We start from the raw sequence: 23,995 nt of genomic DNA, 5'->3' as shown, positions 1-23,995 counted from the left end.
AAGTTCAATAGAGATATTGCCTGAATTCTACCCCCGGAAGGTACATAGGAACTAACACCTACTAAAGTCAACTAATAAGGCAAATGGTAATAATGCTTTAATTTCTTGCATGTTTTCACCTATTTAGGAGTATTTGAAACCATAGAGATCGAGAACGAAGATGGCAGCAACGTCTTCATCGTCCTCCACCAATAATGGTGTTCACGAGGTGTTCCTGAGTTTCAGGGGCGAGGACACAAGGAAGACATTCACCAGCCATCTGCACGCTGCCTTCAAGAGATTTGAGATCAGAACCTACATAGACTACAATCTTGAGAGAGGAGACGAGATCTCGGGGACGCTTCTCAGGGCCATAGAGGATGCGAAGCTCTCCGTGATCGTGTTCTCGAAGAACTTCGCATCCTCCAGATGGTGTCTTGAGGAGGTGAAGAAGATAATTGATTGTAAGAAAACGAGGGGGCAGATGGTGCTGCCCATATTCTACGATGTGGAGCCTTCCATTGTTAGGTACCAAACGGGAAGCTTTGCAACTGCTTTCGCCAGACATGAGGAGCGGTTTCGTGATTCTGATCGCCCTAACAAGAAGATTCAGAAATGGAGGGATGCTCTTGCTGAAGCTGCCACTTTCTCTGGCTGGGATTGCTCCGTTGACAGGTTAATCATAATATACATCTAATGAACTCCAGTTTGTGAAAATTTACGTGCAGCTATCTTTAGGTAGAGTTGATAAATAATAATTTAGTCAAACTTATCAAATTATTTGACCAAATCGATCATTAGGTCAAAGATCAAAACTCAAGAGATAAAAATTAGGTGTGAATGAGTAATCAAAATGTCAAATATGATTTTTTAGCTGTTTAAATAATAAAATATATAAAAAAATATTTTTATTATATAATATATTATTTTATTATATGTGATTTAATTTTGATAGAATTTTTAATTTTTAAACTTTTAACTCTACAAATTCAATAGTTGGTTCAATTTTAGAACTTTGGTATGCTTATAATATCCTATTTATTACCTTAATCCTAAGCCAATTATTAAACACACTAAACCACGGACTCACAATTCTTGATAGTGGTCAAGCTTCTATTATTTTTGAAAGTTTACACGGCAAAAAAAATTTGATTATCGTTAAATTTACTGTTAAATTTTATATACAGAATCGACGATTTTAAGTATTATTATCAGATTTATTTTGTTGAAGAAACACACAACGTTAATGTATTATTATTGAAATTCTAAAATTTGACGATAATTACCGTAGGTTTTAAACATTTTTCTAATAGTGTTAGAAAGTGCAGTTTTTCCTCTTAAGATTATTTTATTTTAGGGTCAAAATATTGATGGTTTAGTTTAGCTTGAGAATATATAATTAAATATTAATGTAAAATAGTTTATGGTAATGGTACACTAAACTAATATCTCTCTATATGTTTCTTGTTTATTTGTACATGATGATCCAGAAAATCAATAGAAAGTCAAACAATATGCCCAAAGTGGTTATTTTCTTGCTTATTATATATAAACCTAGATAATCATATAACAATAATGTCAACTCTTCACACTTGTATATATATGGTATAAGGCAAAGTTAAATTATGAAAAGGTATATATAAAGTAAGGTGACTTTACTTTTCTAACTAGAAGTTTAATAAGTGAAGGAATAGAATAACTCATTAATTTTTTATCATAGAGAATATTTTAATAATAAAAGAAATAGAGTAATTAATATAATGAGATAATAGAAAATTAAAAAAATGCTTCAAAAGCGATTAAAAATGTAACATATAGTTTACCTCTACTCTTAAGGAAAGAGGAGTGTATATATTTGAAAAGAGTTATGTTAGGTGTACACTAAAATTAGTCACTAAAATAAAATCAGTCATTAGTATAAAATATATATTAGAATATAAATACACATTGAAAATAAATTAAACCACACATGTATTTATACACAAATATATTGGTAGTTAATTTTAGTGGTTGATTTTATTGTACAAATAGCATTTTTTATTTGAAAAATATAAATTAAAGAATATGAGTAGTGTAAATAATAAAGTAGTTTCTCAAGTAAGAAATTGCAAGTTTTGAAATATATATATATATATATATATATATATATATATATATATATATGTATATATGGTCACACATGCATGTAGGAATTTTAATGTTTGCAAATAATATATGTTGATAGGTTGGAATCAGAGATCGTTGAGGAAATAGCGATGGATGTGCTAAACAAGTTGAATAGAGTGTATGTTGGGGACCTTGATAAAGAAATTGCAAGGTATGACCAACTTGCTAAGCACCAAATGCAATATTTTCAAGGGAGTCCTCATCCATTGCATTACCAAAATTACAAAGACTCTCTCAATCGCATTAGAAAGCTTCAAATGGAAAGGCACCAACGTTTGCTTCGCATTCCTCCTAATATGTACTCACAAGCTGATGATTTAAACAACAATAACACCAATATTGATAATGGTATCTATAATCTGTGGTCTAATGTTTTTAGATTTTGATTACTCGTATTATTTCTGTAGCTACTGGAATTTAAACTAATTAAGTATATGTCCTCGATCGTTTCTATTTCATGTAATCCAAATTATGGAACACTTATAATAACTACGTCTGTCTGTGTTTCTTTATTGAAATGTCCTCCGTCTATATGTTTTTACTTGCCAAATTGTTTGTTTCATTATTTCACATTATTGTTATTCATATATGATGGAAATGGTTAGGATTTGAGAATGGAGTTGAATCAAGTTAGCTCAAAATTAAATTTCTTTAGTTCTGTTTTCACGAAAGTTAAATATGTAAAAAAAAAATTTGTTTTGTCTCATGTACAGAAATAAAACAGAAAAAGAAAAAAGAGATAGAGACTAACATGTATCTTGGTTCAGTTTCTAAATGCCATAAAATTTATATCCAGTTTCTACTACAATTATAGTGGAATTTTCACTATAATCAACAGATTACATTCATTAATACTATTGAATTACAATCTAATTCAACTAGTATCTACCATTAAATTTTCTTCATCAAAGCTCAACTTTTTAAGTGCTGTCCCAACTTAGAAGAGGAACTTAAACAGATTCAAACTCACCAAGTATAGTGCTATCCCAACTTGGCAAAAGGAACTAGTCCTAGTTCAACCATTCAATTACACAGATTTATTAGTGGCTCTTTCATGTATCTTTCTTGCTTTTTCTCTCATGACTTTTTCAACTCATATATTCAATCTTTTCTCAATACAAAAGATGACACAAGATAGCCATAACAAAGAAAATCAGAAATGAAGCACTAGTAGAAGAAAAAGAATTCAGCTCAAGTCTGTTGAGATGATGCTCTTGAATTTGCTCTCTTTTTTTAACTTTCAACTGTTGAAGTGAGGTCTGTTTTATATCATCACCTTGCTCTCTAATTTGCCTCTTTCAATTCCTTGTCCATCAACTCGTTGGAGCTGTCTTTGATGATATGCAGTCTTTGCTCCATTTTACTCCACTACCACTGCTTGTCGAGGAACTACTCCACCACCTTTATTGTCCTTTGATTTGCTTTCTTTCATGGAATGCATTTTTTTTTCTCTCTACTCCATTACTTCTGCTTTCCGATGAGCTGCTCCACTACTTTTACATTCTTGCAAGTTTGTGTTTTTTTCTTCCATATTTTGAGCTTTGCTTTACTGATGTCTTTAGTGTAGTGAACTTATCCTTGTGTCCTTGTTTTTGTCTTGGTGTTACAACTGTCCTGTGATGTCAAATGTCTTTATTCTCTTTTTCTCTAATTCCGTTCTCTCTTTTAGCATGTTTAGTTACTCATCAAAATACAAAAGGCTAATGATTTGTATCATTTGAAGTTGCTGAAGCACTGTAGACTTGGACTAAGGAGTAAGTAATTGGGCCTGCATCAGTAGCACACACATTAAATAATATTAACCTTTTAACTCAAATAATGTTTGTCATCATATATGAGCCCAAAATCAACCTTAACTCAACAATATGATATAACGAGAATGTAGAACTCAGGATTCAATTTTATACACTTACAGGTTGGTGCATAAAATAATTTTACACATTTAATCAGACTTTAAAAGACAGTCACTCACATAAAATATATCTTGAACTATAAAATACATATTAGAAATTACTTAAACAAGGTAAAAATTTAAATACAGTCAATTTTACGTAAAGTTGATAATTGAGAGTCGTTAGATGAAAATTTAGTCAAATTAATCAAATCATTTAACGGTTCTTAACTATTAACTTCACGTGAAATTGACTGTACTTAAGTTTTCATCCTTAAACAATACATATATATAGGTGAATATTCACGTGAAATTGTTTTCATGTGAAGTTGATCATTAAAAACCGTTAGATGATTTGACAAATTTGACTAAATTATTATTTAACGATTTTTAATTATTAACTTTATATGAAGACAAATTACATATGAATTTCTATCTAGGGGTGGCAACGGAGCGGAAAGGGGCGAATTTTCGCTCTACTTGACCCGCCCCGTCGTACAACAACCCGCATAGAATCCGTCCCACTTCTATCCGCGGGTAGTAAAACGTTGAACCTTAACCCGCCCCTGCGGGTATCCGCCTCCCCCATACCTGTCCCTATAATTATTAAAATCCAATAAATTAAATTAAATTTCAAATTTTGTATAACCATCATCACATAAATAACATAAATTAAAGTAAAAATTTAAATATGATACAATATTATTAATCATTTACTAATTATTTTACATATATTATACATATTATATATATATATATATATATTATATATATATATAATATATATATATAGTAAGGCGGGTATTACCTAAACCCAATCTCGTTCCGCCTCTCCCAAAAACCCACCACAGTGCGGGACGGGTAATTATCCGTCTCGAACGAGTAGGGATGGGGTGGGTACCCGCAAGTTTGGGTGGTTTTTTTTTTTTTTTTTTTTACCAAATATATGAAGACTCGAACCCGCAACCTCTTAGATGAGTATGGAGAGATTATGCCATTTGAACTATTACTAAGAGTCAGGGATTGAAATAAATCTCAGTATTCTGTTTGGTGTAAAATGGGAGACAGGAATTGAAACAAGAATGAAACTCTAATTTAATTTGCACAAAGGGTAAAATTGGAATTAATTAATTGAAATAAAAGTATTTTAGGTATAAAATGTTATTAAAGTTTCAGTCTCCATCTCTTAAAATTCCAGTCTTTTGTGTCCCTATTTTTTGGAGGTACTGAAATACTGAAATTTTAGAGACAGAGACAAAAATTTTAGTACCAGTCTCTGAACTAACAAATACGATACTGAGTCTCAGTCTCTCAGTCTCTGTCTCAGTACCTTAAAACAAACGCTACCTTATTCATTGGCTTGGGTGGTGTATGTTACCATCCCTATTTCTATCATATTTATATAAATAATGACTAATTTAAAAATTGGTTTTTTGTAAACATAAATTTTAATAATAAATATATGACTCCGTATTATAATAACTTAATTTTGAGCTATATAAACTATAAAGTATCAAAATTGAATTAAATAATTAAATTATTAGGGAGAATGGGAGATACACTAAATATTTAAGCTAAAAGCTTTCTAATGTTGATATAAAATTATAATCGAATTTGATATTTTTTAATTGTTAAAGTATAATTACTTATATATTTTTTTATATAGAAAATAATGAATAATAAGATGTTTAATTTGGTAGCATGGTTCCACCTTATCTTGTTGTTGATAATAAGTAGGAGAGAGAAATGAATAGCATTGGGCATGGCAACAACTCAAACTCCATTGCTTTTCTCCACCAACAACAATGGCCAACCCTTTATCCATAACAGCCACACGCGCCTCTTCCACTTGCTCAACCACTCCATTGTTGATATCTCTCACTTGAAGCAAATCCATGCTCAACTTCTACGTACCATTCACACCAACCATCATCCACAATCCCTCCTTCTACACAGCAGAATCCTTCACCATTCTTCTCTGCTTGATCTTGGATACGCCACTCGAATTTTTCATCACTTTCAGAATCCCAATTCCTTCATGTGGAACACACTCATAAGAGCCTATGCTAGAACCGCAGACCAAAAACACAAGTCCATGGAACTTTACAAAGCAATGTTAATGATGGAACGAGAACAACAAAGTGCAGCGGTTATTCCTGATAATTACACATACCCTTTTGTTTTAAAGGCATGTGCTTACTTGTTCTCTCTTTCTGAAGGGAAACAGGTGCATGCTCATGTATTGAAACTTGGGTTTGAATCGGATACTCATATTTGTAACAGTTTGATTCATTTTTATGCAACTTGTGGGTTTCTAGACTTGGCACACAAGGTGTTCGAGAAAATGTCCGAAAGAAGTGAGGTTTCATGGAACATCATGATTGACTCTTATGCAAGTGCTGGTGAGTATGACACTGCATTGAGAATGTTCTGTGAGATGCAGAGGATTCATGATCCTGACGGTTACACCATGCAAAGTGTGATCAGTTCCTGTGCTGGATTGGGTGCTTTGTCTTTGGGTTTGTGGGCTCATGCTTATGTCTTGAAAAGGAGTGACAAGAACATGATTGGTGATGTTTTGGTTAACACTAGCTTGGTGGATATGTATTGCAAGTGTGGCTCAGTGGGATTTGCAAAACAAGTCTTTGAAAGCATGCCTTATAGAGATGTGAATTCATGGAATTCAATGATTTTGGGGCTTGCCATGCATGGCATGGCTGAGGAGGCGTTGGACTACTATGCAAGAATGGTGAAGGTAAAGGGACTCATGCCGAATTCAATCACTTTTGTTGGTGTCTTGAGTGCATGTAATCACAGGGGCATGGTTAATGAAGGGATTATGTCTTTTGACATAATGACCAGGGAGTACAAAATTGAGCCAAGATTAGAGCATTACGGATGCCTCGTTGATCTTTTCGCTCGAGCCGGACGCATCGAAGAGGCTATGAACTTGGTTTCAGAAATGCCTATGAAACCGGATGTCGTGATCTGGAGGAGTCTGTTGGATGCTTGTTGCAAGCAACATGCAAGTCTTGAGCTAAGTGAAGAATTGGCCAAGAAAGTGTTTGAGTCAGAGGGAAGTACTACATATAGTAGTGGTGCTTATGTGCTATTGTCAAGAATCTATGCTTCAGCTAGCATGTGGAATGATGTTGGATTGCTTAGAAAACTAATGACTGATAAGGGTGTGAATAAAGAACCAGGTTGTAGTTTGGTAGAGATTGATGGTGTCACTCATGAATTTTTTGCTGGGGACACTAGTCATCCTCAAAGTGAAGATATATACAAGTTTATGAGTGAAATTGAGGAGAAGCTAGAAGCAACCGGGTATGTACCTGATTATTCAGGTGCACCTTTAGTTGATGAGGTTAATGAGGGAAAAAAGAATACTATGAGGTTGCATAGTGAGAGATTAGCTATAGCTTTTGGATTACTAAGGTCAAGACCAGGCATGCCAATAAGAGTGTTTAAGAATCTTAGAGTGTGTAATGATTGTCACAGTGTTACAAAATTACTATCAAGAATTTATAATGTAGAGATAATTGTGAGAGATCGTGCACGGTTCCATCATTTTAAAGAGGGAAACTGTTCTTGTAAGGATTATTGGTGACGAAAAATATGCACAATCATATATAAATGAAAAATCTATGGTGAACTAATATATCGTTAAAAAATTTTATTGGCCCGGGTTTGATGTTATGGATTTCTTAAAATTTCATGTGACAATAGAGAATCCTATCTTCACAGCAATTATTATAATCATATATCTCTCTGGATATTAAAAGCGACACGAATGATGAATGATTTGGTTCAACTAATAATAGCCAGCTAGTTGATACTAGTGAAACTGCCGGCCACATGCATTCCATTGACACAAATTCAACGGACGAACAGTAACACAAATTGGTTTGATATAAGATTGTACCAGAGAATTGAATTTTATTTTTTTTAGGTTCAAATTGTAACTTTATATATATAATGCACATGAAACTTTTGGTCTTTGTCATAATGCTTGACGCTCATTGATAAATTTAGTTTGCATCTCTCTGTTTTGTTTTGTTCTGTCATTTGTGAATTAGAATCTCACCCAATAAGACATACACATATAAACAGAACCTTTTCTATTAGAAAAATAAGCCTGTTTATAAGTATTGTAATAAATAAATAAAAAAAAAATCTATACAAAGGCATACTGATACACTAACACTGATACACCTAAGAATAGCATAGTCAAAGAAAATTTACCCCAATACAAATGAAATGAAATAAATGAAACAATAGTAGTGCACATGAAGAATTGACTAAGTTATAACTATAGCTCAAATACATAGGAAGCCCAAAAACAACTACTACCAGAAGAAGGGGACAATATGCTGATATGATCCTAGCCAATGCAAAATTTAGGGCACCTCCATTGAAGGTTGGTAAGACCTTAATGAATTGTGCTTTTTCAACGCAATGAAGATGGTGTAGTAGTGCAACATCTTAAATGCTTTCACATGTATAATTGATATTTGAACCCGCTTGGATCTCTATGTACATACCCCTTGCATTAATGTAATTGATTCAAGACTCCACAAATCTCGCTACTCAAAGTAAACCTTGTGCCTCAAAGTCTTTTGCAACTGGAATGGCATAATAGAAAAATAAAAGTTAGGGAAATAATTGAAGTATAATGCGCAAATATCAAATCATTTTATATAAATTCTTTTGGATTAATGTATCAATTATTCTCACATTTCTATGATGAATTTCCAAAGTATATCCTCCACTCAGATTAAACAAAGTACAATAAGATATAAAAAACAAAGTACAATAAAAATGTTAATGATGCCATAAATTAGTTGTAAATAAACTGTTTCGGTAAACATTGGTTAATAGTGACAAATATTATGCATTGGAAGGAGTATATTTTATTTTTAATTTATTTATTTATAGGATGTAAGATTAGCGAGATGTGTGAAAGGTAGAGATGCCACATCCTTATTTCTTAACTATTAAAAGTCACTCTAAATGGCTAATTATTTGTTGTATAACATTTTTATGAAATTTGACTAATTAAGCCAAAATAGCATTAACTATTATTTTAAATTACTTCTATTATAACAATTCAGCATTTCACCTTGAAAACAAATATGACCATCAATCAAGTCCTCCACTTGATTTTTCTATAAAGAAGGAAGCAAAGCAATGCATATAAGTCTGAACAATGTCTTAAAAGGCTTGATGTTAAGGATCCTAGAAGATTTATATTCCAAGGGAGTTAATAATTATGTAATTCAAATGATCCATAATTTTTCAAGTGGTAGGCTTATGTAGTTTAGTCCTACATCAACTAGAGACTAGCTATTGTAGAATTCCACACTTGTAGTTCAATCCAATTCTCAACACCAAATTATCCTTTCTCAACTTCGTATAATATCAACTCAATCTGATTTCAATTGATAATCTATGACAACTTCATGAAAATACTCTGATGCATGTAACTGACTACTAGCAGCTCAGCATCCATAAGAACTCTGAAAACTCACCTTTTGACGATTGAAGAACCAAAACAACCTGCATCATCACATTGTTTGGAGGAAGCTGCAATCGAAGAGGATAAAGCTTCCCATTCAAAGGACTCCGACTGCACACAATAACTCCCTCTAACCCTGTCTCCTCCTCGAACTTCTTTGTCAATTCTTCCACCCCGTTCCCTTTGAAGATCAGAGAATACCCCTGCACATTCTCATCGTCCACTTCCCCATCATCCTCGGCAACATGGTAGTATATAGTTCTCCCCTCCATCTTCGGCGGCGAGCCCACATATGAATCCGACGACTGCCAGCAAACAAATCAAGACAAAATCATCATAAAAAAACCGCAGAACCTTACCATAATAAAAGTATTATGTTTCCCTCTACGAAAATCATGCTTGTCCAGTATGAAATCACAGTCAGAATTAGTCCTTAAATGATAGTCAAAGGCCAATATATATTTCTAGGAACTACAGTAATTTAATTTTAACCGCACAAACAAACATCCAACGACCAATTTCATGTATCTAATCTAGCTATATCATAAACAATTAACCAAGCTAATTACAGCCCTCCCTCCATTCCATATTAATAGGTTCATTCATAAATCAATGTAACTATCCAGACACACTACACCAATTTAGTCAAAATAAGCATTATTTTGAGAGCTAAAAGTACCATCAAGAAAATAAAGAAATAAAGTCAACAAAAAATCAAAGGCAGCAGAGATGAAAATTTCAAAACTTTTCCCCAAAAGCATACCTCCTGCCTAGAAAATTGAGCAGATTTGGCATCAACAGCAGAAGGAGTAGACGATTCAAAATTGAGGGAATCAGAGTGAGTAGGAGGAGGAGGCGGAGGAACATAATCAACATGAATCTCCAACACATCAACATCCCACAAGACCCAATCCTGAGTGGAAGTCCGATGCGGAATATCATGTGTAACGGAGTTCCTCCACGGCGGCAAGCCACCGTTGGCCCGCAAGAAGTTGCCGTAACGGGTCTTGAGCTTGACCTGGGCGCCGTCTCTGATGGGTTCCCATTCGACGGAGGAGTCAAGTCTTGAGGGGTGGGTTTGGAGGACCTTCCGGCCGGTGACGCCGAGGAGGAAGGGCTGGTTTGATGCCGTGAGGTACTTGTTGTAGCAGCTTTTGAGGCGTACGATGTTGTCGTATTCGGGAACTATTTCGACGAGCCACTTGGCGCTCTTGGTGGCGCCGTTGCGGTCTTGGACGACGGATTCTTCATCGTCGTCGGCGGTGAGGTACTTGTCGTGGTGGCTGCGGAAACGCACCACCTTGGCGCGGTGGAAGAAGTCCATGGCGAACAGAGAGAGAGAGAGAGAGAGAGAGAGAGAGAGAGAGAGAGAGAGATAGATGAATGGAAAGTGTGGGAGCTTTGATTGATTTTGAGAAGTGATATTTGGACTTGGTCTCTTATATTGTGGAAGAGAAGAAGAAAGAGAGAGAAGAAAGGTGACTACTTTTCTTTCTTACCATTTTGCTTATTTATTATTTATTTATGAAAAAGTCTCAGTGCAGTATTTTCATTGAAATTTAATTAGTATTTAATTATTAAAAAATGTGTAATTCTACATCATTAAACAACAACTTAAAAAATAATTTAATTCTATATTATAATTTAATTTTAAAAATTACATCAAATATTAATGCTATTATTTTTTATAAATCAAAAACTCAACAAAATAATTTTTAAAACTTTTCAAACGAACCCTAATCCTTTTAAATAATTGGCCATATCAAATTTTGAAAATGTAGGAGATGATTTATTCAACATTGTGTGCTGTAAGGGGGAGCCAGCAATAACAAAGCAGAACGCGGTTGTTAGCTGGTGGCGGTGGACGCGGCCATTAGGTGGCCAAAGTGAAAGTGCTAAATGCTAATCTCTTCAGGAACCACATGAGCCAATCACGTGCACCACCACCCTACGCTGCTGCTTCACAGTTCATCAAACCAACTATTTCTATTTAGGACTCATCTTCAAAATTCATGTGACATTTAATTTTAATATTTAAATTATATTAATATTCTTTAAGATCAAATTAGAATATCAAATTTTTCTTAGACCAAATTATTTTATGACATAATCCTTCGTAAATCAAACATTAATCTTCTACTTTTGTATTTCTAGTTTCAAATAATATCTACAACTACGGTTGGGCATTCTACGATGCCTATAATTACGATGCCTAAGAAAACTATGTTTTGATCCTGAATTTCAGTGATGACATGTAGGAGTAAGATTATTCAATAATTAACTGGTATGCAAGATTTGGAGTTGGGCACGTGGATTTAGAAAGTCATAGAAGTTGATTTGGACTTTTCTTAAGCTGAAACTGGAAGGTGTTCATAGAAAACAAACCTTATGTAATTTACAGCCTTGGAAAGTGTTTGGGGATACGGTGAAAATGAATCTTTAGAAAATAAAATTAGGAATAAGTTTATTTAAATGTTTTAATAAAACGAGTGTGAAAAATAAAACACCTATCTGAAATAAAATTGTCGACATTTTATTTAAGTGTAATTTTGATGGCAAAATATTTAAAAAAAAAAAAAAGAATTGTAATGTGGATATAGAGCATTTGAGAACTCGTAAGGAAGCCATAGGACGTCGTCATTATATTAGTGCAGAGGTTTTGGCCCAGCATTGGCCAAACACCGTCGCCATTTCGTGGCGGACACTGCTCTCATCACCATCTAACCCTACGTTTAATTCCCCCATCTCCACCCACCCATAATCAATCCAATCACAAGATAATATCTACTAATTAATCACAGATGCTTTACCATCGTTATATTTAGAAAAACTTAAATGCCATAAGTCATCATATCATAAAAATTTGAATAAAAATATTGCTAGCTAAACTTTCTCTTTTTTATATTTTAAAAATATTAAAAATGGTTAATATTCGGTTTATTTATTTAAATAAATAAACAAATTAGAGAATCAATATTTTCAATAAAATCTGAGAGACGTACCGTAAGCTGCAACTCCGCGGGGTCCTCACACAGCGGCAACGACGACGGAGATCTTACATAAGAATCAGAAAGCGCCGCCACAGAAACAACCGCATCATCATCATATCTCTCTTTGGAAAAAGATCCAACTATAATGTTGTCAACAACCTCCACAGTCCACAAGATCCAAGAGTGAGTGGTGGAACTATGAGGATCGTCGTGCGTAACTGAATTCCTCCAAGGCGGAGTGCCACCGTTTCCCCTAAGGTAGGTCCCACACCAACTCCTCAGCTTCACGTGGTTACTCAACCCTTCCCTTCGTGGCTCCCACTCGTACTTCCAACTCGAACCTGCTGCGTCCATCTCCGACTGCACCGCCCGGTTTCCGGTCATTCCTAGAAGGAACGCTGTGTCCGTTGCCTTCAGGTACAGACCGTGACAGCTCTTGAGCCGAATGCTGTGGCTCTTCCCTTCTACTAACTCCACCTCCCATATTGCGTTCTTCGCCGAGCTTTTTCTGCTCTGGTAGAGGCCTTCGCCGTCCTCGTCTGCGATTAGGTACTTGCCGAGGTGGCTCCGAAGCTTCACGGATTTGGCTTTGTTGAAATACTCCATTGCTACGTAGTTGAATAACGTCTACCAAGTGTTCGATGAATGTGCTAAGTGAAAAATGATCATATATCATATATCTACTAATAATCTAATATGCTACAAGTTGACCCGGTGGTCAACAATAACATACGGCATTACTTGACCCGCACATAAGAATCATGGAAACTTTAAAGAAAACATGGAACGAAGAAACAATTTGTTACTTGGAGGTATTAGCTAACCGACAAGTTCCTTAATCAATCTTCTTATAACATAATATATATCTATTTATAGCCTCAACAATACGAGTATAGTAATCAGATTTATGGTTTTTGCAATATATATCTTATTTTCAAATAAGACTAACATAATGTCAACTTTTCAAAAAAATAAAAATGAAAAAGAAACACACAAAACTATGAATGAACAGTGGTTTGACTCCAAGAGATACATAGCGATACCAACCCAAGTCTAGAAGACATAAGGGTAGTCAACGTTCAAAGGAAGACCAGATGATGCTACGTTGCAGTATGCAGATTCTGACTTCGATAAACTTGGTCTTTGCTCTTGCCATTATTCAAATAAGTAACAATGTCCTAATCAAATTCCATTTTTCCTATGTTGTGCGTAAACTAAACAGCGCGGCAAAATCACATCATTACAAGATCTAGGAATAATATATCCTTGTTAAGTGGGAGAGAAACAGCAGAGGGAGTGGCTTCTTCCTCTGCTCGTTCTAATTGGATTATAAACGAACCAAATTTGTATAAATATTATTAAATCACGAATATATATTATTAAAGTTCTTTAGCAACATAACTTCAATGTAACGTTAATAAAATGTAGCTAGCAAAGTTGTTCACATACACATATATTCTTAATGATTTAATACAGTTAAACCAGAACAATAAAGGAACAAAGTTCTGCAAGAGGACAAAACGGATGAAGAGGATAATTTATAAGCTTTGTGAACGAATTTAGTCGTTAGCAATGTTTGTTATATCTATTCCTTAGACATTTCTATAGGTATACTACGACTTGTTATAATAGGCATTGGTTGGTGTCCCTGCCATTGCATTTCTTCCTTTGACTCGTCTTATAGCCGACGGAAACAACAATAGAAAGGGGCCAACAACAACGTCGATATTTCTAAATTAAAAATATTATGAAAAAATCAACTATTAAATCATATATATATAGAAAGGGGCCAACAACAACGTCGAATTTTTATATATTATCAATATATCTTTTTATTGCATGCATCTCATATGAGTGGTAATTAATCACTCATTTTTTAATTTACAAATAACAATTTTTTCTAAATTGCTTATCTTTCTTTTTAAATAAGAAAAAAAGTTATTGAATTCTCAAGCAGATTGTTAGGAAAAGTTAACTTTATATTATTATAAATCAATAAAAATGATAGCTTCTGGAAGATAACGGCAACTGGAAAAGTTATTAATCCCCAAGATTTTCACTTTAGAACTGCCATTGCGTTAAGGATTCAAATCCAAAACAGTCAACTTCTTTGTTTTGGTCTGGGCAAAACTGTCAAGTTTTTTTTTTTTTGTTTCCCACGGTATCTCCCAACCCGACAGGTCAAGGACTAATCCGTCGCGGATCTGAGCTCCATTCAAGGATCTGCCGCTGGCCAATGAGTTGCTGCATGCACAAGGCAGGATTCGAACCCCCCGACACTTGCTTAAGCGGACGAGTGAGCTGACCACTCGACGAACCCAAGTTTAAGTGGGATATTCTCCCAACTCCACCGGTCTTTTAAAAAAAAAATCGATGTTTTTTAAAAGAAAATGAAGATAAGAAAAAAAGAAGGGGGAGGGAAGGGGCTCAGATGTGAAGACTGAAGAATCCAATGAAGATTAATTGCCAGTGGTGTGAATAATGTCTGAAACTCCTCAACAGCAACACAAAAAAATTATAATACACATAATCTTCCTCAGAAAAGCTAGCTTCGAATGTACAGTGGTCGCATTCTATAAAACAACACAATACCACCATACGCGGTTTACAATAAAAGACGGATTCAGGAAAGTGGAATCACAACACTAGATCAAAGTCACCCTCCACCCATTCATCCAAGAACACAGAGAATATAGGCCCGTGCTCAAGAATAAAAGTTAAACTTACATGTGAAGAATGACTGGAAATCAATAAGAAAAATGAATGTCCATCTTACTTTTGGGAAACTCTAAGACTGCTCTCAAGCAAAAAGGAAAGATCACGCATCTGAGAGACATTAACATTTCCACATCATTACCTTTTGACCCTACTTGTGCAGTGGAAACTTCTCTCGAGTCTCATCGCCTGGTATCCACATCAGCCAGCCTGGACATGCAACATATTGGATAAATTTCTACTTTTCGGTATGAAAGATCAACATGTAGGTTTGTAGGCTGACCAAAAACCACATCAAGAAAACACATCATCAGTGATAATATGTAAAGCCTGTCCAGGGTTTAAAATGAAAAAGGCATTTCCAAGGTAGACAGTACTGGAAAGGATAGATATGTTGGGCCATGGATTTTGTAATGAATGATAAATATTAGAACCATCCACTAATTTGTTCCTTTCTACACCATCTCTCCTTTGTACTATCCACATGCAAGATGTAAACCCTTGTTGTAAATGCTAAGAACTATTCCATCAGTCAAAGTCCCGTTCAACTTGTCAAACCAAACAGAACAAAAATACCCTTTAACACCTCTCCAATATCAAATTTAATTGGCTTAACTAGACCATCAGTTTCCTCGCAAGACTTGCTGTATAGACAGACATTCTTTTTAATGAATCATATACAATACTACTAACATAATCTGAATGATTAACCTCAACCATTAGTGTTGGAACATAAAAACACATTCTACTCCTCCCACTTGTATTACAAGTGGTTGAAAGCTTGAATTCACTTACACATACTTTTCAAAAAGAATAACAATGCATCTGAGTTAATGTCAGTCAAGTTACCTGTTTGTAGAAGCAGCTTCAGATTGTGTACTTGCTGCAGTAGTACTCTGTGGGCTGCTAAAACGTCCTAAAAATTCACACTATGCGATTTGTTTGAGGAGCTGAACAAATTCAAGACAGAACTTTGCTCAGAAGAAGTCTGAACTGGTATTGAAATAGTGCCGGAAGAATCTCGTGTAGTGGCCTTTTGTTTGAAGCCATTCCAAATATCATCAAATGAATCAGAAACTACATTAGTAGTTTTGGGATCATTTGATTTTTTTTGGCTAACTGGGCATAGGTCATTTTGCATCCAATCAAAACTTTGAAGTTGAACTGAAGTATTAGCACCAACTTGTTTTTTGGTTTGATGAAAATCAGAAGTCACAGATTGCCCAGAATATGAAGCATTACTAGAAGGATTTTGTGTAACAGAGGAGCCGGTAAAATCATTCCAATCATCAAATGAATCAGCACCTTCATTAGCAGTCAAAATACCAGAAGCCTGTTTTTGGCTCCCCTGCCATTGATTATCTTGTTTCCAGTCAATATTTTTAGAGGAATATTGTGCATTGGCTGATCCAATGAAATCATTCCAGTCATCAAATGAATCAGCATCTTCATTAGCACCCTTGGTATCAGTTGTCTTGTTATTTTTACCTGGCCATCCTTCATCTTGCATCCAGCTGAAATCTTCAATAGAAGAGCTATTACCTACTTCTGTTTTAGTTTGATGACAATCAGAAGAAGTCTCAGATTTCCCAGCTAGAACATTTATCTCAGAATATGAAACACTACTGGAAGGATTTTGTGTAACAGTGGATCCAGTAAAATCATTCCAATCATCAAATGAATCAGCACCCTCATTAGAGGTCGCAATACCAGAAGCCTGGTTATGGCTCCCCTTCCATTGATCATCTTTCGTCCAGTCAAAACTTGATGAGCCACTAGCACCAACTGCTATTCTTTTATCATCACTATCCTTTGCAAATTCAGATTTGCCCGTCTTGCCAGTTGTCTCAGAGTTGGAGGGATTACTTGATGAAATTTGTGCATTGGCTGATCCAGTGAAATCATTCCAGTCATCAAATGAATCAGCATCTTCATTAGCACCCTTGGTGTCAGTTGTCTTGTTATGGCTATCTGACCATCCTCCATCTTGCATCCAGCTGAAATCATCAATAGAAGAGCTATTACCTACCTCCGTTTTGGTTTGATGAGAATCAGCAGAAGTCTCAGATTTCCCAGCAAGAGCATTTATCTCGGAATACGAAACACTATTAGAAGGGTTTTGTGCAAGAGAGGATCCAGTAAATTCATTCCAATCATCAGCTGAATCAGCATCATCATTAGTAGTCACAATACCAGAAGCCTGGTTATTGCTCCCCTGCCATTGATCATCATTCATCCAGTCAAAATTTCTAGATGCACCACTAGCACCTTCTGATATCTTTTTATCATCATTATCCATGGCAAAGTCAGATTTGCCAGTCTCACCCTTTATCTCAGAGTTGGAGAGGTTACTGGACAAATGTTGTGCATTGGCTGATCCAGTGAAATCATTCCAGTCATCAAATGAATCAGCATCTTCATTAGCACCCTTGGTATTAGTTGTCTTGTTATTGCTACCTGGCCATCCTTCATCTTGCATCCAGCTGAAATCTTCAATAGAAGAGTTATTACCTACTTCTGTTTTAGTTTGATCACAATCAGCAGAAGTCCCAGATTTCCCAGCTAGAACATTTATCTCAGAATAAGAAACACTACTGGAAGGATTTTGTGTAACAGGGGATCCAGTAAAATCATTCCAATCATCAAATGAATCAGCACCCTCATTAGTGGTCGCAATACCAGAAGCTTGGTCATTACTCCCCTGCCATTGATTGGCTTGCATCCAGTCAAAATTTCTAGGTGAGCCACTATCACCCCCTGCTATTCTTTTATCATCATTATTCTTGGCAAGTTCGGATTTGCCAGACTCACCTGTTATCTTGGAGTTGGAGAGATTACTGGACAAATGTTGTGCATTGGCTAATCCAGCGAAATCATTCCAGTCATCAAATGAATCAGCATCTTCATTAGTACCCTTGGCATCAGTTGTCTTGTTATTGCCACTTGGCCATCCGTCATCTTGCATCCAGTTGAAATCTTCAATAGAAGAGCTATTACCTACCTCTGTTTTGGTTTGGTGAGCATCAACAGAAGTCTCAGATTTCCCAGCTAGAATGTTTGTCTCAGAATACAAAACACTACTGGAAGGATTTTGTGTAACAGGGGAGCCAGTAAAATCATTCCAATTATCAAATGAATCAGCATCTTCATTAGTAGTCACAACGTCAGAAGCCTGGTTATTGCTAACCAGCTGTTGATCATCTTGCATCCAGTCAAAATTTCTAGATGAGCCACTATCACCTCCTGCTATTATTTTATCATCATTATTCTTGGCAAGTTCGGATTTGCCAGACTCACCTGTTATCTTGGAGTTGGAGAGATTACTGGACAAATATTGTGCATTCGCTGATCCACTGAAATCATTCCAGTCATCAAATGAATCCTCAACGTTATTAGTACTCTTGGTATCAGTTGTCTTGTTATTGCTACCTGGCCATACGTCATCTTGCATCCAGCTGAAATCTTCAATAGAAGAGCTATTACCTTCTGCTTTGGTATTGTTAAGATCAGCGGTAATTTCAGATTTTCCAACCTGCTCAGTTATATTTGATCTGGAAATAATACTTGAAGGATCTTGTGCACTATCTCTAGCTGAGCCAGTAAAATCATTCCATCCATCAAATGAATATTCAACCGCCTCAGTAACAACAGCAGCAGTTGTTTTATTATCACTCCTTTGCCATTGGTCATCTTGCATCCAGTCCAAATTTCTGGTAGAGGAACTGGTAGCGCTTTCTGCTGTTTTGGTATCATTAAAATCCACGTTCAGCTCTGGTTTGCCACTCTGGTTAGGTACCTCTAGGTTAGAAGTTCTCCATCCATCAACCTGAAACCAATCATTTCCTTTGGACACTGAATGATTGAAATCATCTTTCGAGGATCCAGATACTGTATCTTGAACTTTAGAATGACCAAATGATGACTCGGGCTCTTCATTAACTGGACCAGAACTAGCGGATCTAAAGTTGGCCGCCCAACCAGAAAAGGAATCATCACTCTGATCTTCCATAGACCTTGTAGGTGTAGCCAATTCTGAAGCTTGGACATTCTGAAACAAACTAAGATTTTCACTAGCTTGGATGGCACTATAAGAAGCAGTATCACCCACTTGATCTCCGAAAGCCATTGTCTGTCCAGACGCATTTGAATCGGATTCCCTGTGATCGAAAAAACCATCAAGATCAACTCCAGCCAAACTCAACGAACTCTTCCCCTGGAATGCTTCCGAATCTGAATTACTAGACAGAGTTCTCTCTGCCTCACTTGGCCATCTAATTTCCAAATCTAGCAGCTCAGATAAGGGAATCTCATCTTTAGATTCACTCCTCCTCCTGCTTGATGAATTCTCCTCCTCCTCCATAGGTGCCACCATCTCCTGCAAAAGCACACGAAAACATTATTTTCAAACAAACTACCAAAACTATTTTTATACCCAAAAAAAAGGGCACTGCCATAATTCTTTTATTATTGATGACATAAACTCTTAAAATGTAAATTTTATCTAGTAGCAAATCTTGGCTATATAGGTGCGACTCTGGTAATCCCGTATCCCACCTTTTTGTCCAAGTGTTATATGACCACTGCATTTCAACTTCATGGATGCTAAGTCTGATGCTTCATCTATGTGGAATTGATGTTCTCTGCAGCATCATAGTGCAACATGCATGCATGCTTTGTGACGTGTAGCAGCATGAGTAAATGAACATTGAACACTTTGAATGGGAGGAAGCAAGGGTGCAGGATACAACCTTTTTGAAAGTTTTAAGCAAAGAAGGCAAATACTATTCAAATATGCATGCCTCATTAAATCTTAGGGAGCAGATATCGGAGACATAGGGTAGCTTAGGTTATCCTCAATTGTAGAATATTAATCCAAAAGCAATTATTTCAGCAACCAATTTCGAAAATTCAAATTGTCCAGCCAATCCATGTTTCTCACCTATTATATCTCTATTTATACACTATTCTTCCTCCATCAAACATGCAATGCCAACACAGAACTCAAATTGCTCGGTGAATATCAATCAGTGAGAATCCAAAGATAATTAGCCACAGAAATGGATGAGAAAATTTATATACTCATTACTCAAGGAAGTTAATCCCAAGAAACTAGAGTTGTGCTTCAATGTTTGGGTTGTTAGGCTTTGGAGAGTTCCACCAAAGTGGAATGAGCAAGAGATTAATACCATTGAAATGGTTCTTCATGCTTCAAACTTCAAAGTATTCTCATATTCTTTAACTTCCAGATTAAATATTCTCATATCAAGGATTGCCCCACTATAGATGATCGGTAGTTTCTGTCTGTTAATCTCTGTTACTTAATGAATGTGTTGAGTTGTTTTATTTTCTCAGCAAACTTTATGGGTATTATTATGGTGTCATAAATATCCAAAAATGAAGACTCTTGAATATGTTCCTTCAGAAACATTAATCAATTAAGAGACTTGAAACCAAAACTCATTTCACAGCAGCACATTTTCAAGACCCCCATATACAAACTATCCTTTTACTAATACTGTAACTGTACTTACTGTAAAGCGGATTTAGGTGGAGTATAAAACAAAGACACTCTTTAAGTTTAATGACTGATTCATATTTAATCCAAAGTAGAAATACATATTAATCCATGTTCAAGGGTCGTGCTTATGCTTATTGGCTGCGAATGCTAGGGGACTTCTCATGCAATATTCTATTTAATTTGGATTATAAAGCAACGAAGAACACAAATCCACACATCATGCATAATCTAATAGTTAATATACGCCACTAATTTTGGATGATGCATCAATGCATATGTTAATGGAGGTTTGTATTGGTCAGATAATGAGGTTTATTGACTTCTCCAAATTCCACATACTTCACTTTTCATTGAAAACAAACAACCAAAAAGAAAAACAAAACAAAACAAAACAAGAAGATAAAAAAGAAAGAACGAATGAATGAAAGGAGAAGCTATGAATAAGAATTTGAAAATATCTAAATCATTGCCAACTGTTCCATAAAAATACAAAGTTCCCATATGGAATGAATCTGTGAGATCTTACTAAATTTCCTTGAGAATTTCTCATTAACTTAATCGTAGAGCACTCTATCTTAGTCAATCTGAACCATTTAAGTGGATCAATAATGCCTTAGATTATTTATTGTGGTGCTTTGCATATAAAGCAAAATTACTATCTATCTCCAAAAGTTGGTCATGCATCAATGATTACAACCAAAATTTTAAGAGAGCCATGTTATTAGCAGCTTAAACATTATATGGCCAATTGTATTATAAGTAAGAGTTGTGCTTCAACAAGTTAGGAAATGATCCTACTGTTTAGAAATGTGAAAAAAATACTATGAATAAAAAGTCTAAAGCCAACAAGCCAATTTAACTGCAGTCAAAAATTCAAAATATTGTAAAATTATGTTAGGAAGTTTAGAAATAATGGAAAATGCAAGAAAGAAGTAATGGCCTATTTACAATCCAAGATCCATAAGTCATTGTCATGAAACCACTCATCCTAAAAGCGTAAACTGATAGGAAAAGCCAACATGAATAGTTATATTTCTAGCACTCTCCCTCAAGCAAGAGCCTCTTTTGGATTTGCTTGATTTTTTGCTTAGGCCTTCTTTTTTTTTTTCTTTTATTTGCCTTATGATATTTTTTTCACTTTTGGGGTTCACCAAGAATCGAACCCTAGACCTTTCAGATATAGAGCTCTAATACCATATCATGAAACTCATCCCAAAAGTTTAAACTGATAGAAGAAAGTAACATGATTATATCTCTAACAGTCATCATTAGACAGATGAACATATATCCCTAGAAACATGCACTTAATAGACAGGTTACATAAGTGCAAGATTAAAAGATGAAGGTTCCAATGACTAATCAATGTGAAAAATATTTAAAAATCAAAGCAGTTGCTCCAAGATGAGTTATTAGTTAGTAACAAACATCATATTCAACAAATCTCTATCAAATAAATATGACTGGAATTATCCCAATTTTTTATCACATTTAAATGTATTTATCCCACAGTTCTAGAATTTTTCTTTTTTCTTTTAACAAGAGATATGATGGGTAAATTATATGTAAACATTCTAAGTAGTTGTACATGTAAATAGCATGGATCCACAACTACGCCAATTAAGCCACACCTAGTTAAATAATTTGCACAATTATGCATAAGAATTCATCAAAGTGCTACATACAATTTCCCAAATTCCAGCACTATAGGAGAACAATTTCAACAAATTGATCAGTAGAAAACTGATTATATATAATTAAGGAGATTTGACATTACCGATCCATCGAGCTGAAGGGAATCAAGGAGCCACTTGTAACCGAGTGTGTCCTTGAACTTGATGGGCTCGGGAGGGAGATCCTTGTGAGGATTGGCGCCGCAAAAGACGCAGATGGAGGACTGCACCCCGCGGAGGAGCCTACCATCGCAGTTCTTGCAGCGAAGGTACGGTGGCGAGGGATCGAGATTGGCGACGGTTTCGGCAACGGAAGGAAGCTTGGGGAGGGAGAGTTGGTCGTTCTTGTCGGTGTCGTACCACGAGAGGTTGGCATCTTTGCGAAGCAAGATCTGTAACTGCTTTATCTGATCCAATGGCATCTCGAACGCCATTCTTAGGTTTTCGTATTTCGAGTTTCTTCGATTCGCACTGTGCTCTTCTTCTTCCTCTTCACACTCGCGGTTCAGGATGAAATGAGATCTCAGTTTGTTAGCAGAGCCAAACGACAAAACGCCGCCGTTTTGCAGCTTAAAATGCTCTGAGAAGTTGAGAATAAAATAAAACAAATTTTATTTTGGTAGATAAAAATTGTGATCCGGGATTTGAACCCGACGTGAATCGAACACGCAACCTTCTGATCTGGAGTCAGACGCGCTACCATTGCGCCACGGATCCGATGTTGATGAGTTGCTAACTGATTTTATTTATTTTAATTTATGATATTAATTATAATTGTTCACTAATTTTAAAATTTGGATAAACTATCAAAATCGCGCTAACTTTTTAATACGCTGAGAAAAATATCCTCCAAACGCTTTAAAATGTGACAAAAATTCCAAATGTGAAATATATATTCTCAAAATATTTTAATACAATTATTTATAAACATGATTAGAAAAAAATAAATTTTTTATCTTTAAAATTTAGTAATTTTATGGTAAGTATATTTTTTTGCAATTATTTTTGTTAATGGTTAACAAAAAATTAAAAAAGAATCTAAAAGTTAAATTTTTATCTGTCATTTTATTCACTTTTTAAATAATTATTTAAATATTCTTATACAAAATTAGATCAAATGCATAAACGATTTTACAAATACCAAAAAAATTTGTTACTTATATTATATTTTTTTAATTATTTTTGTTGTATTTTATAATATTTTGTCAACAGTTTCGAAAATCGGGGATAGAGGTGAGCACGGGTCGTTTGGTTCGGATTTATGGTAAAATTAGAAGCGAACCGATCAAAATGTAATTAGTTCGGTTTGGTTCAGATTTATATTCTTTTTATATGTACCCGAACCAAACCAAACCGATTAAAAACAGATTGGTTCGGTTCGGATAATTGGTTTTCCGATGACTTTGAAATTCATAAAAAAAAACCTAATTTTTTATTTTAAAAATTCAACAAGTACAATAAACATGTAACATCAATAACAATAATTCAAACATGTTAAACACTAAATACATTAGAAACTAAACTCATTAAAATCCAAACATATTAATA

The 23,995-nt window shown here is 35.1% G+C and overlaps 4 protein-coding genes and 1 non-coding gene across 8 annotated transcripts; 2 read left to right on the top strand and 3 right to left on the bottom strand.

Annotated features, from left to right (window-relative positions):
* LOC107631925 (toll/interleukin-1 receptor-like protein) lies at positions 1-2,663 on the top strand. Its single transcript, XM_016335521.3, has 2 exons — positions 1-654; positions 2,204-2,663. Exons 1-2 carry the CDS (start codon positions 161-163, stop codon positions 2,529-2,531), a joined length of 822 nt encoding a protein of 273 aa, XP_016191007.1. The 5' UTR covers positions 1-160; the 3' UTR covers positions 2,532-2,663.
* A 3,069-nt stretch (positions 2,664-5,732) lies between these two features.
* On the top strand, positions 5,733-7,718 carry CRR28 (Tetratricopeptide repeat (TPR)-like superfamily protein). The gene has a single exon (XM_016335514.3). The coding sequence runs from the start codon at positions 5,799-5,801 to the stop codon at positions 7,644-7,646; it is 1,848 nt and encodes a 615-aa protein (XP_016191000.1). The 5' UTR covers positions 5,733-5,798; the 3' UTR covers positions 7,647-7,718.
* Positions 7,719-8,134: 416 nt separating this feature from the next.
* Positions 8,135-13,339, bottom strand: LOC107633980 (uncharacterized). The gene is made up of 4 exons (XM_088510075.1): positions 12,638-13,339; positions 10,318-10,992; positions 9,568-9,859; positions 8,135-8,661 (listed from the first exon to the last, which is right to left on the bottom strand). The coding sequence occupies exons 1-4, from the start codon at positions 13,148-13,150 to the stop codon at positions 8,627-8,629; spliced, it is 1,515 nt and encodes a 504-aa protein (XP_088366201.1). The 5' UTR covers positions 13,151-13,339; the 3' UTR covers positions 8,135-8,626.
* Positions 13,340-14,978: 1,639 nt separating this feature from the next.
* LOC107631918 (uncharacterized) lies at positions 14,979-23,037 on the bottom strand. 4 transcript variants are annotated; one of them, XM_016335507.3, is made up of 3 exons: positions 22,552-23,037; positions 16,109-19,634; positions 14,979-15,537 (listed from the first exon to the last, which is right to left on the bottom strand). In XM_016335507.3, the coding sequence occupies exons 1-2, from the start codon at positions 22,879-22,881 to the stop codon at positions 16,176-16,178; spliced, it is 3,789 nt and encodes a 1,262-aa protein (XP_016190993.1). In that variant the 5' UTR covers positions 22,882-23,037; the 3' UTR covers positions 14,979-15,537; positions 16,109-16,175. The 4 variants fall into 4 exon arrangements, with proteins under 4 accessions (XP_016190993.1, XP_016190996.1, XP_016190997.1 ...); XM_016335510.3 differs by having other exon boundaries at positions 14,979-15,469; XM_016335511.3 differs by lacking the exon at positions 22,552-23,037 and adding an exon at positions 19,814-22,530.
* Positions 23,038-23,092: 55 nt separating this feature from the next.
* TRNAW-CCA (transfer RNA tryptophan (anticodon CCA)) lies at positions 23,093-23,164 on the bottom strand. The gene has a single exon. It is a non-coding gene; the product is annotated as a tRNA-Trp (tRNA).
* Positions 23,165-23,995: the final 831 nt, after the last annotated feature.

This window comes from Arachis ipaensis, chromosome B3 (genome assembly GCF_059453495.1).
Source record: "Arachis ipaensis isolate K30076 ecotype BB chromosome B3, ASM5945349v1, whole genome shotgun sequence".
NCBI lineage: Eukaryota > Viridiplantae > Streptophyta > Magnoliopsida > Fabales > Fabaceae > Arachis > Arachis ipaensis.
The sequence above is the reverse complement of the archived record's forward strand: the minus strand, read 5'-3'. Positions and strand labels throughout refer to the sequence as shown.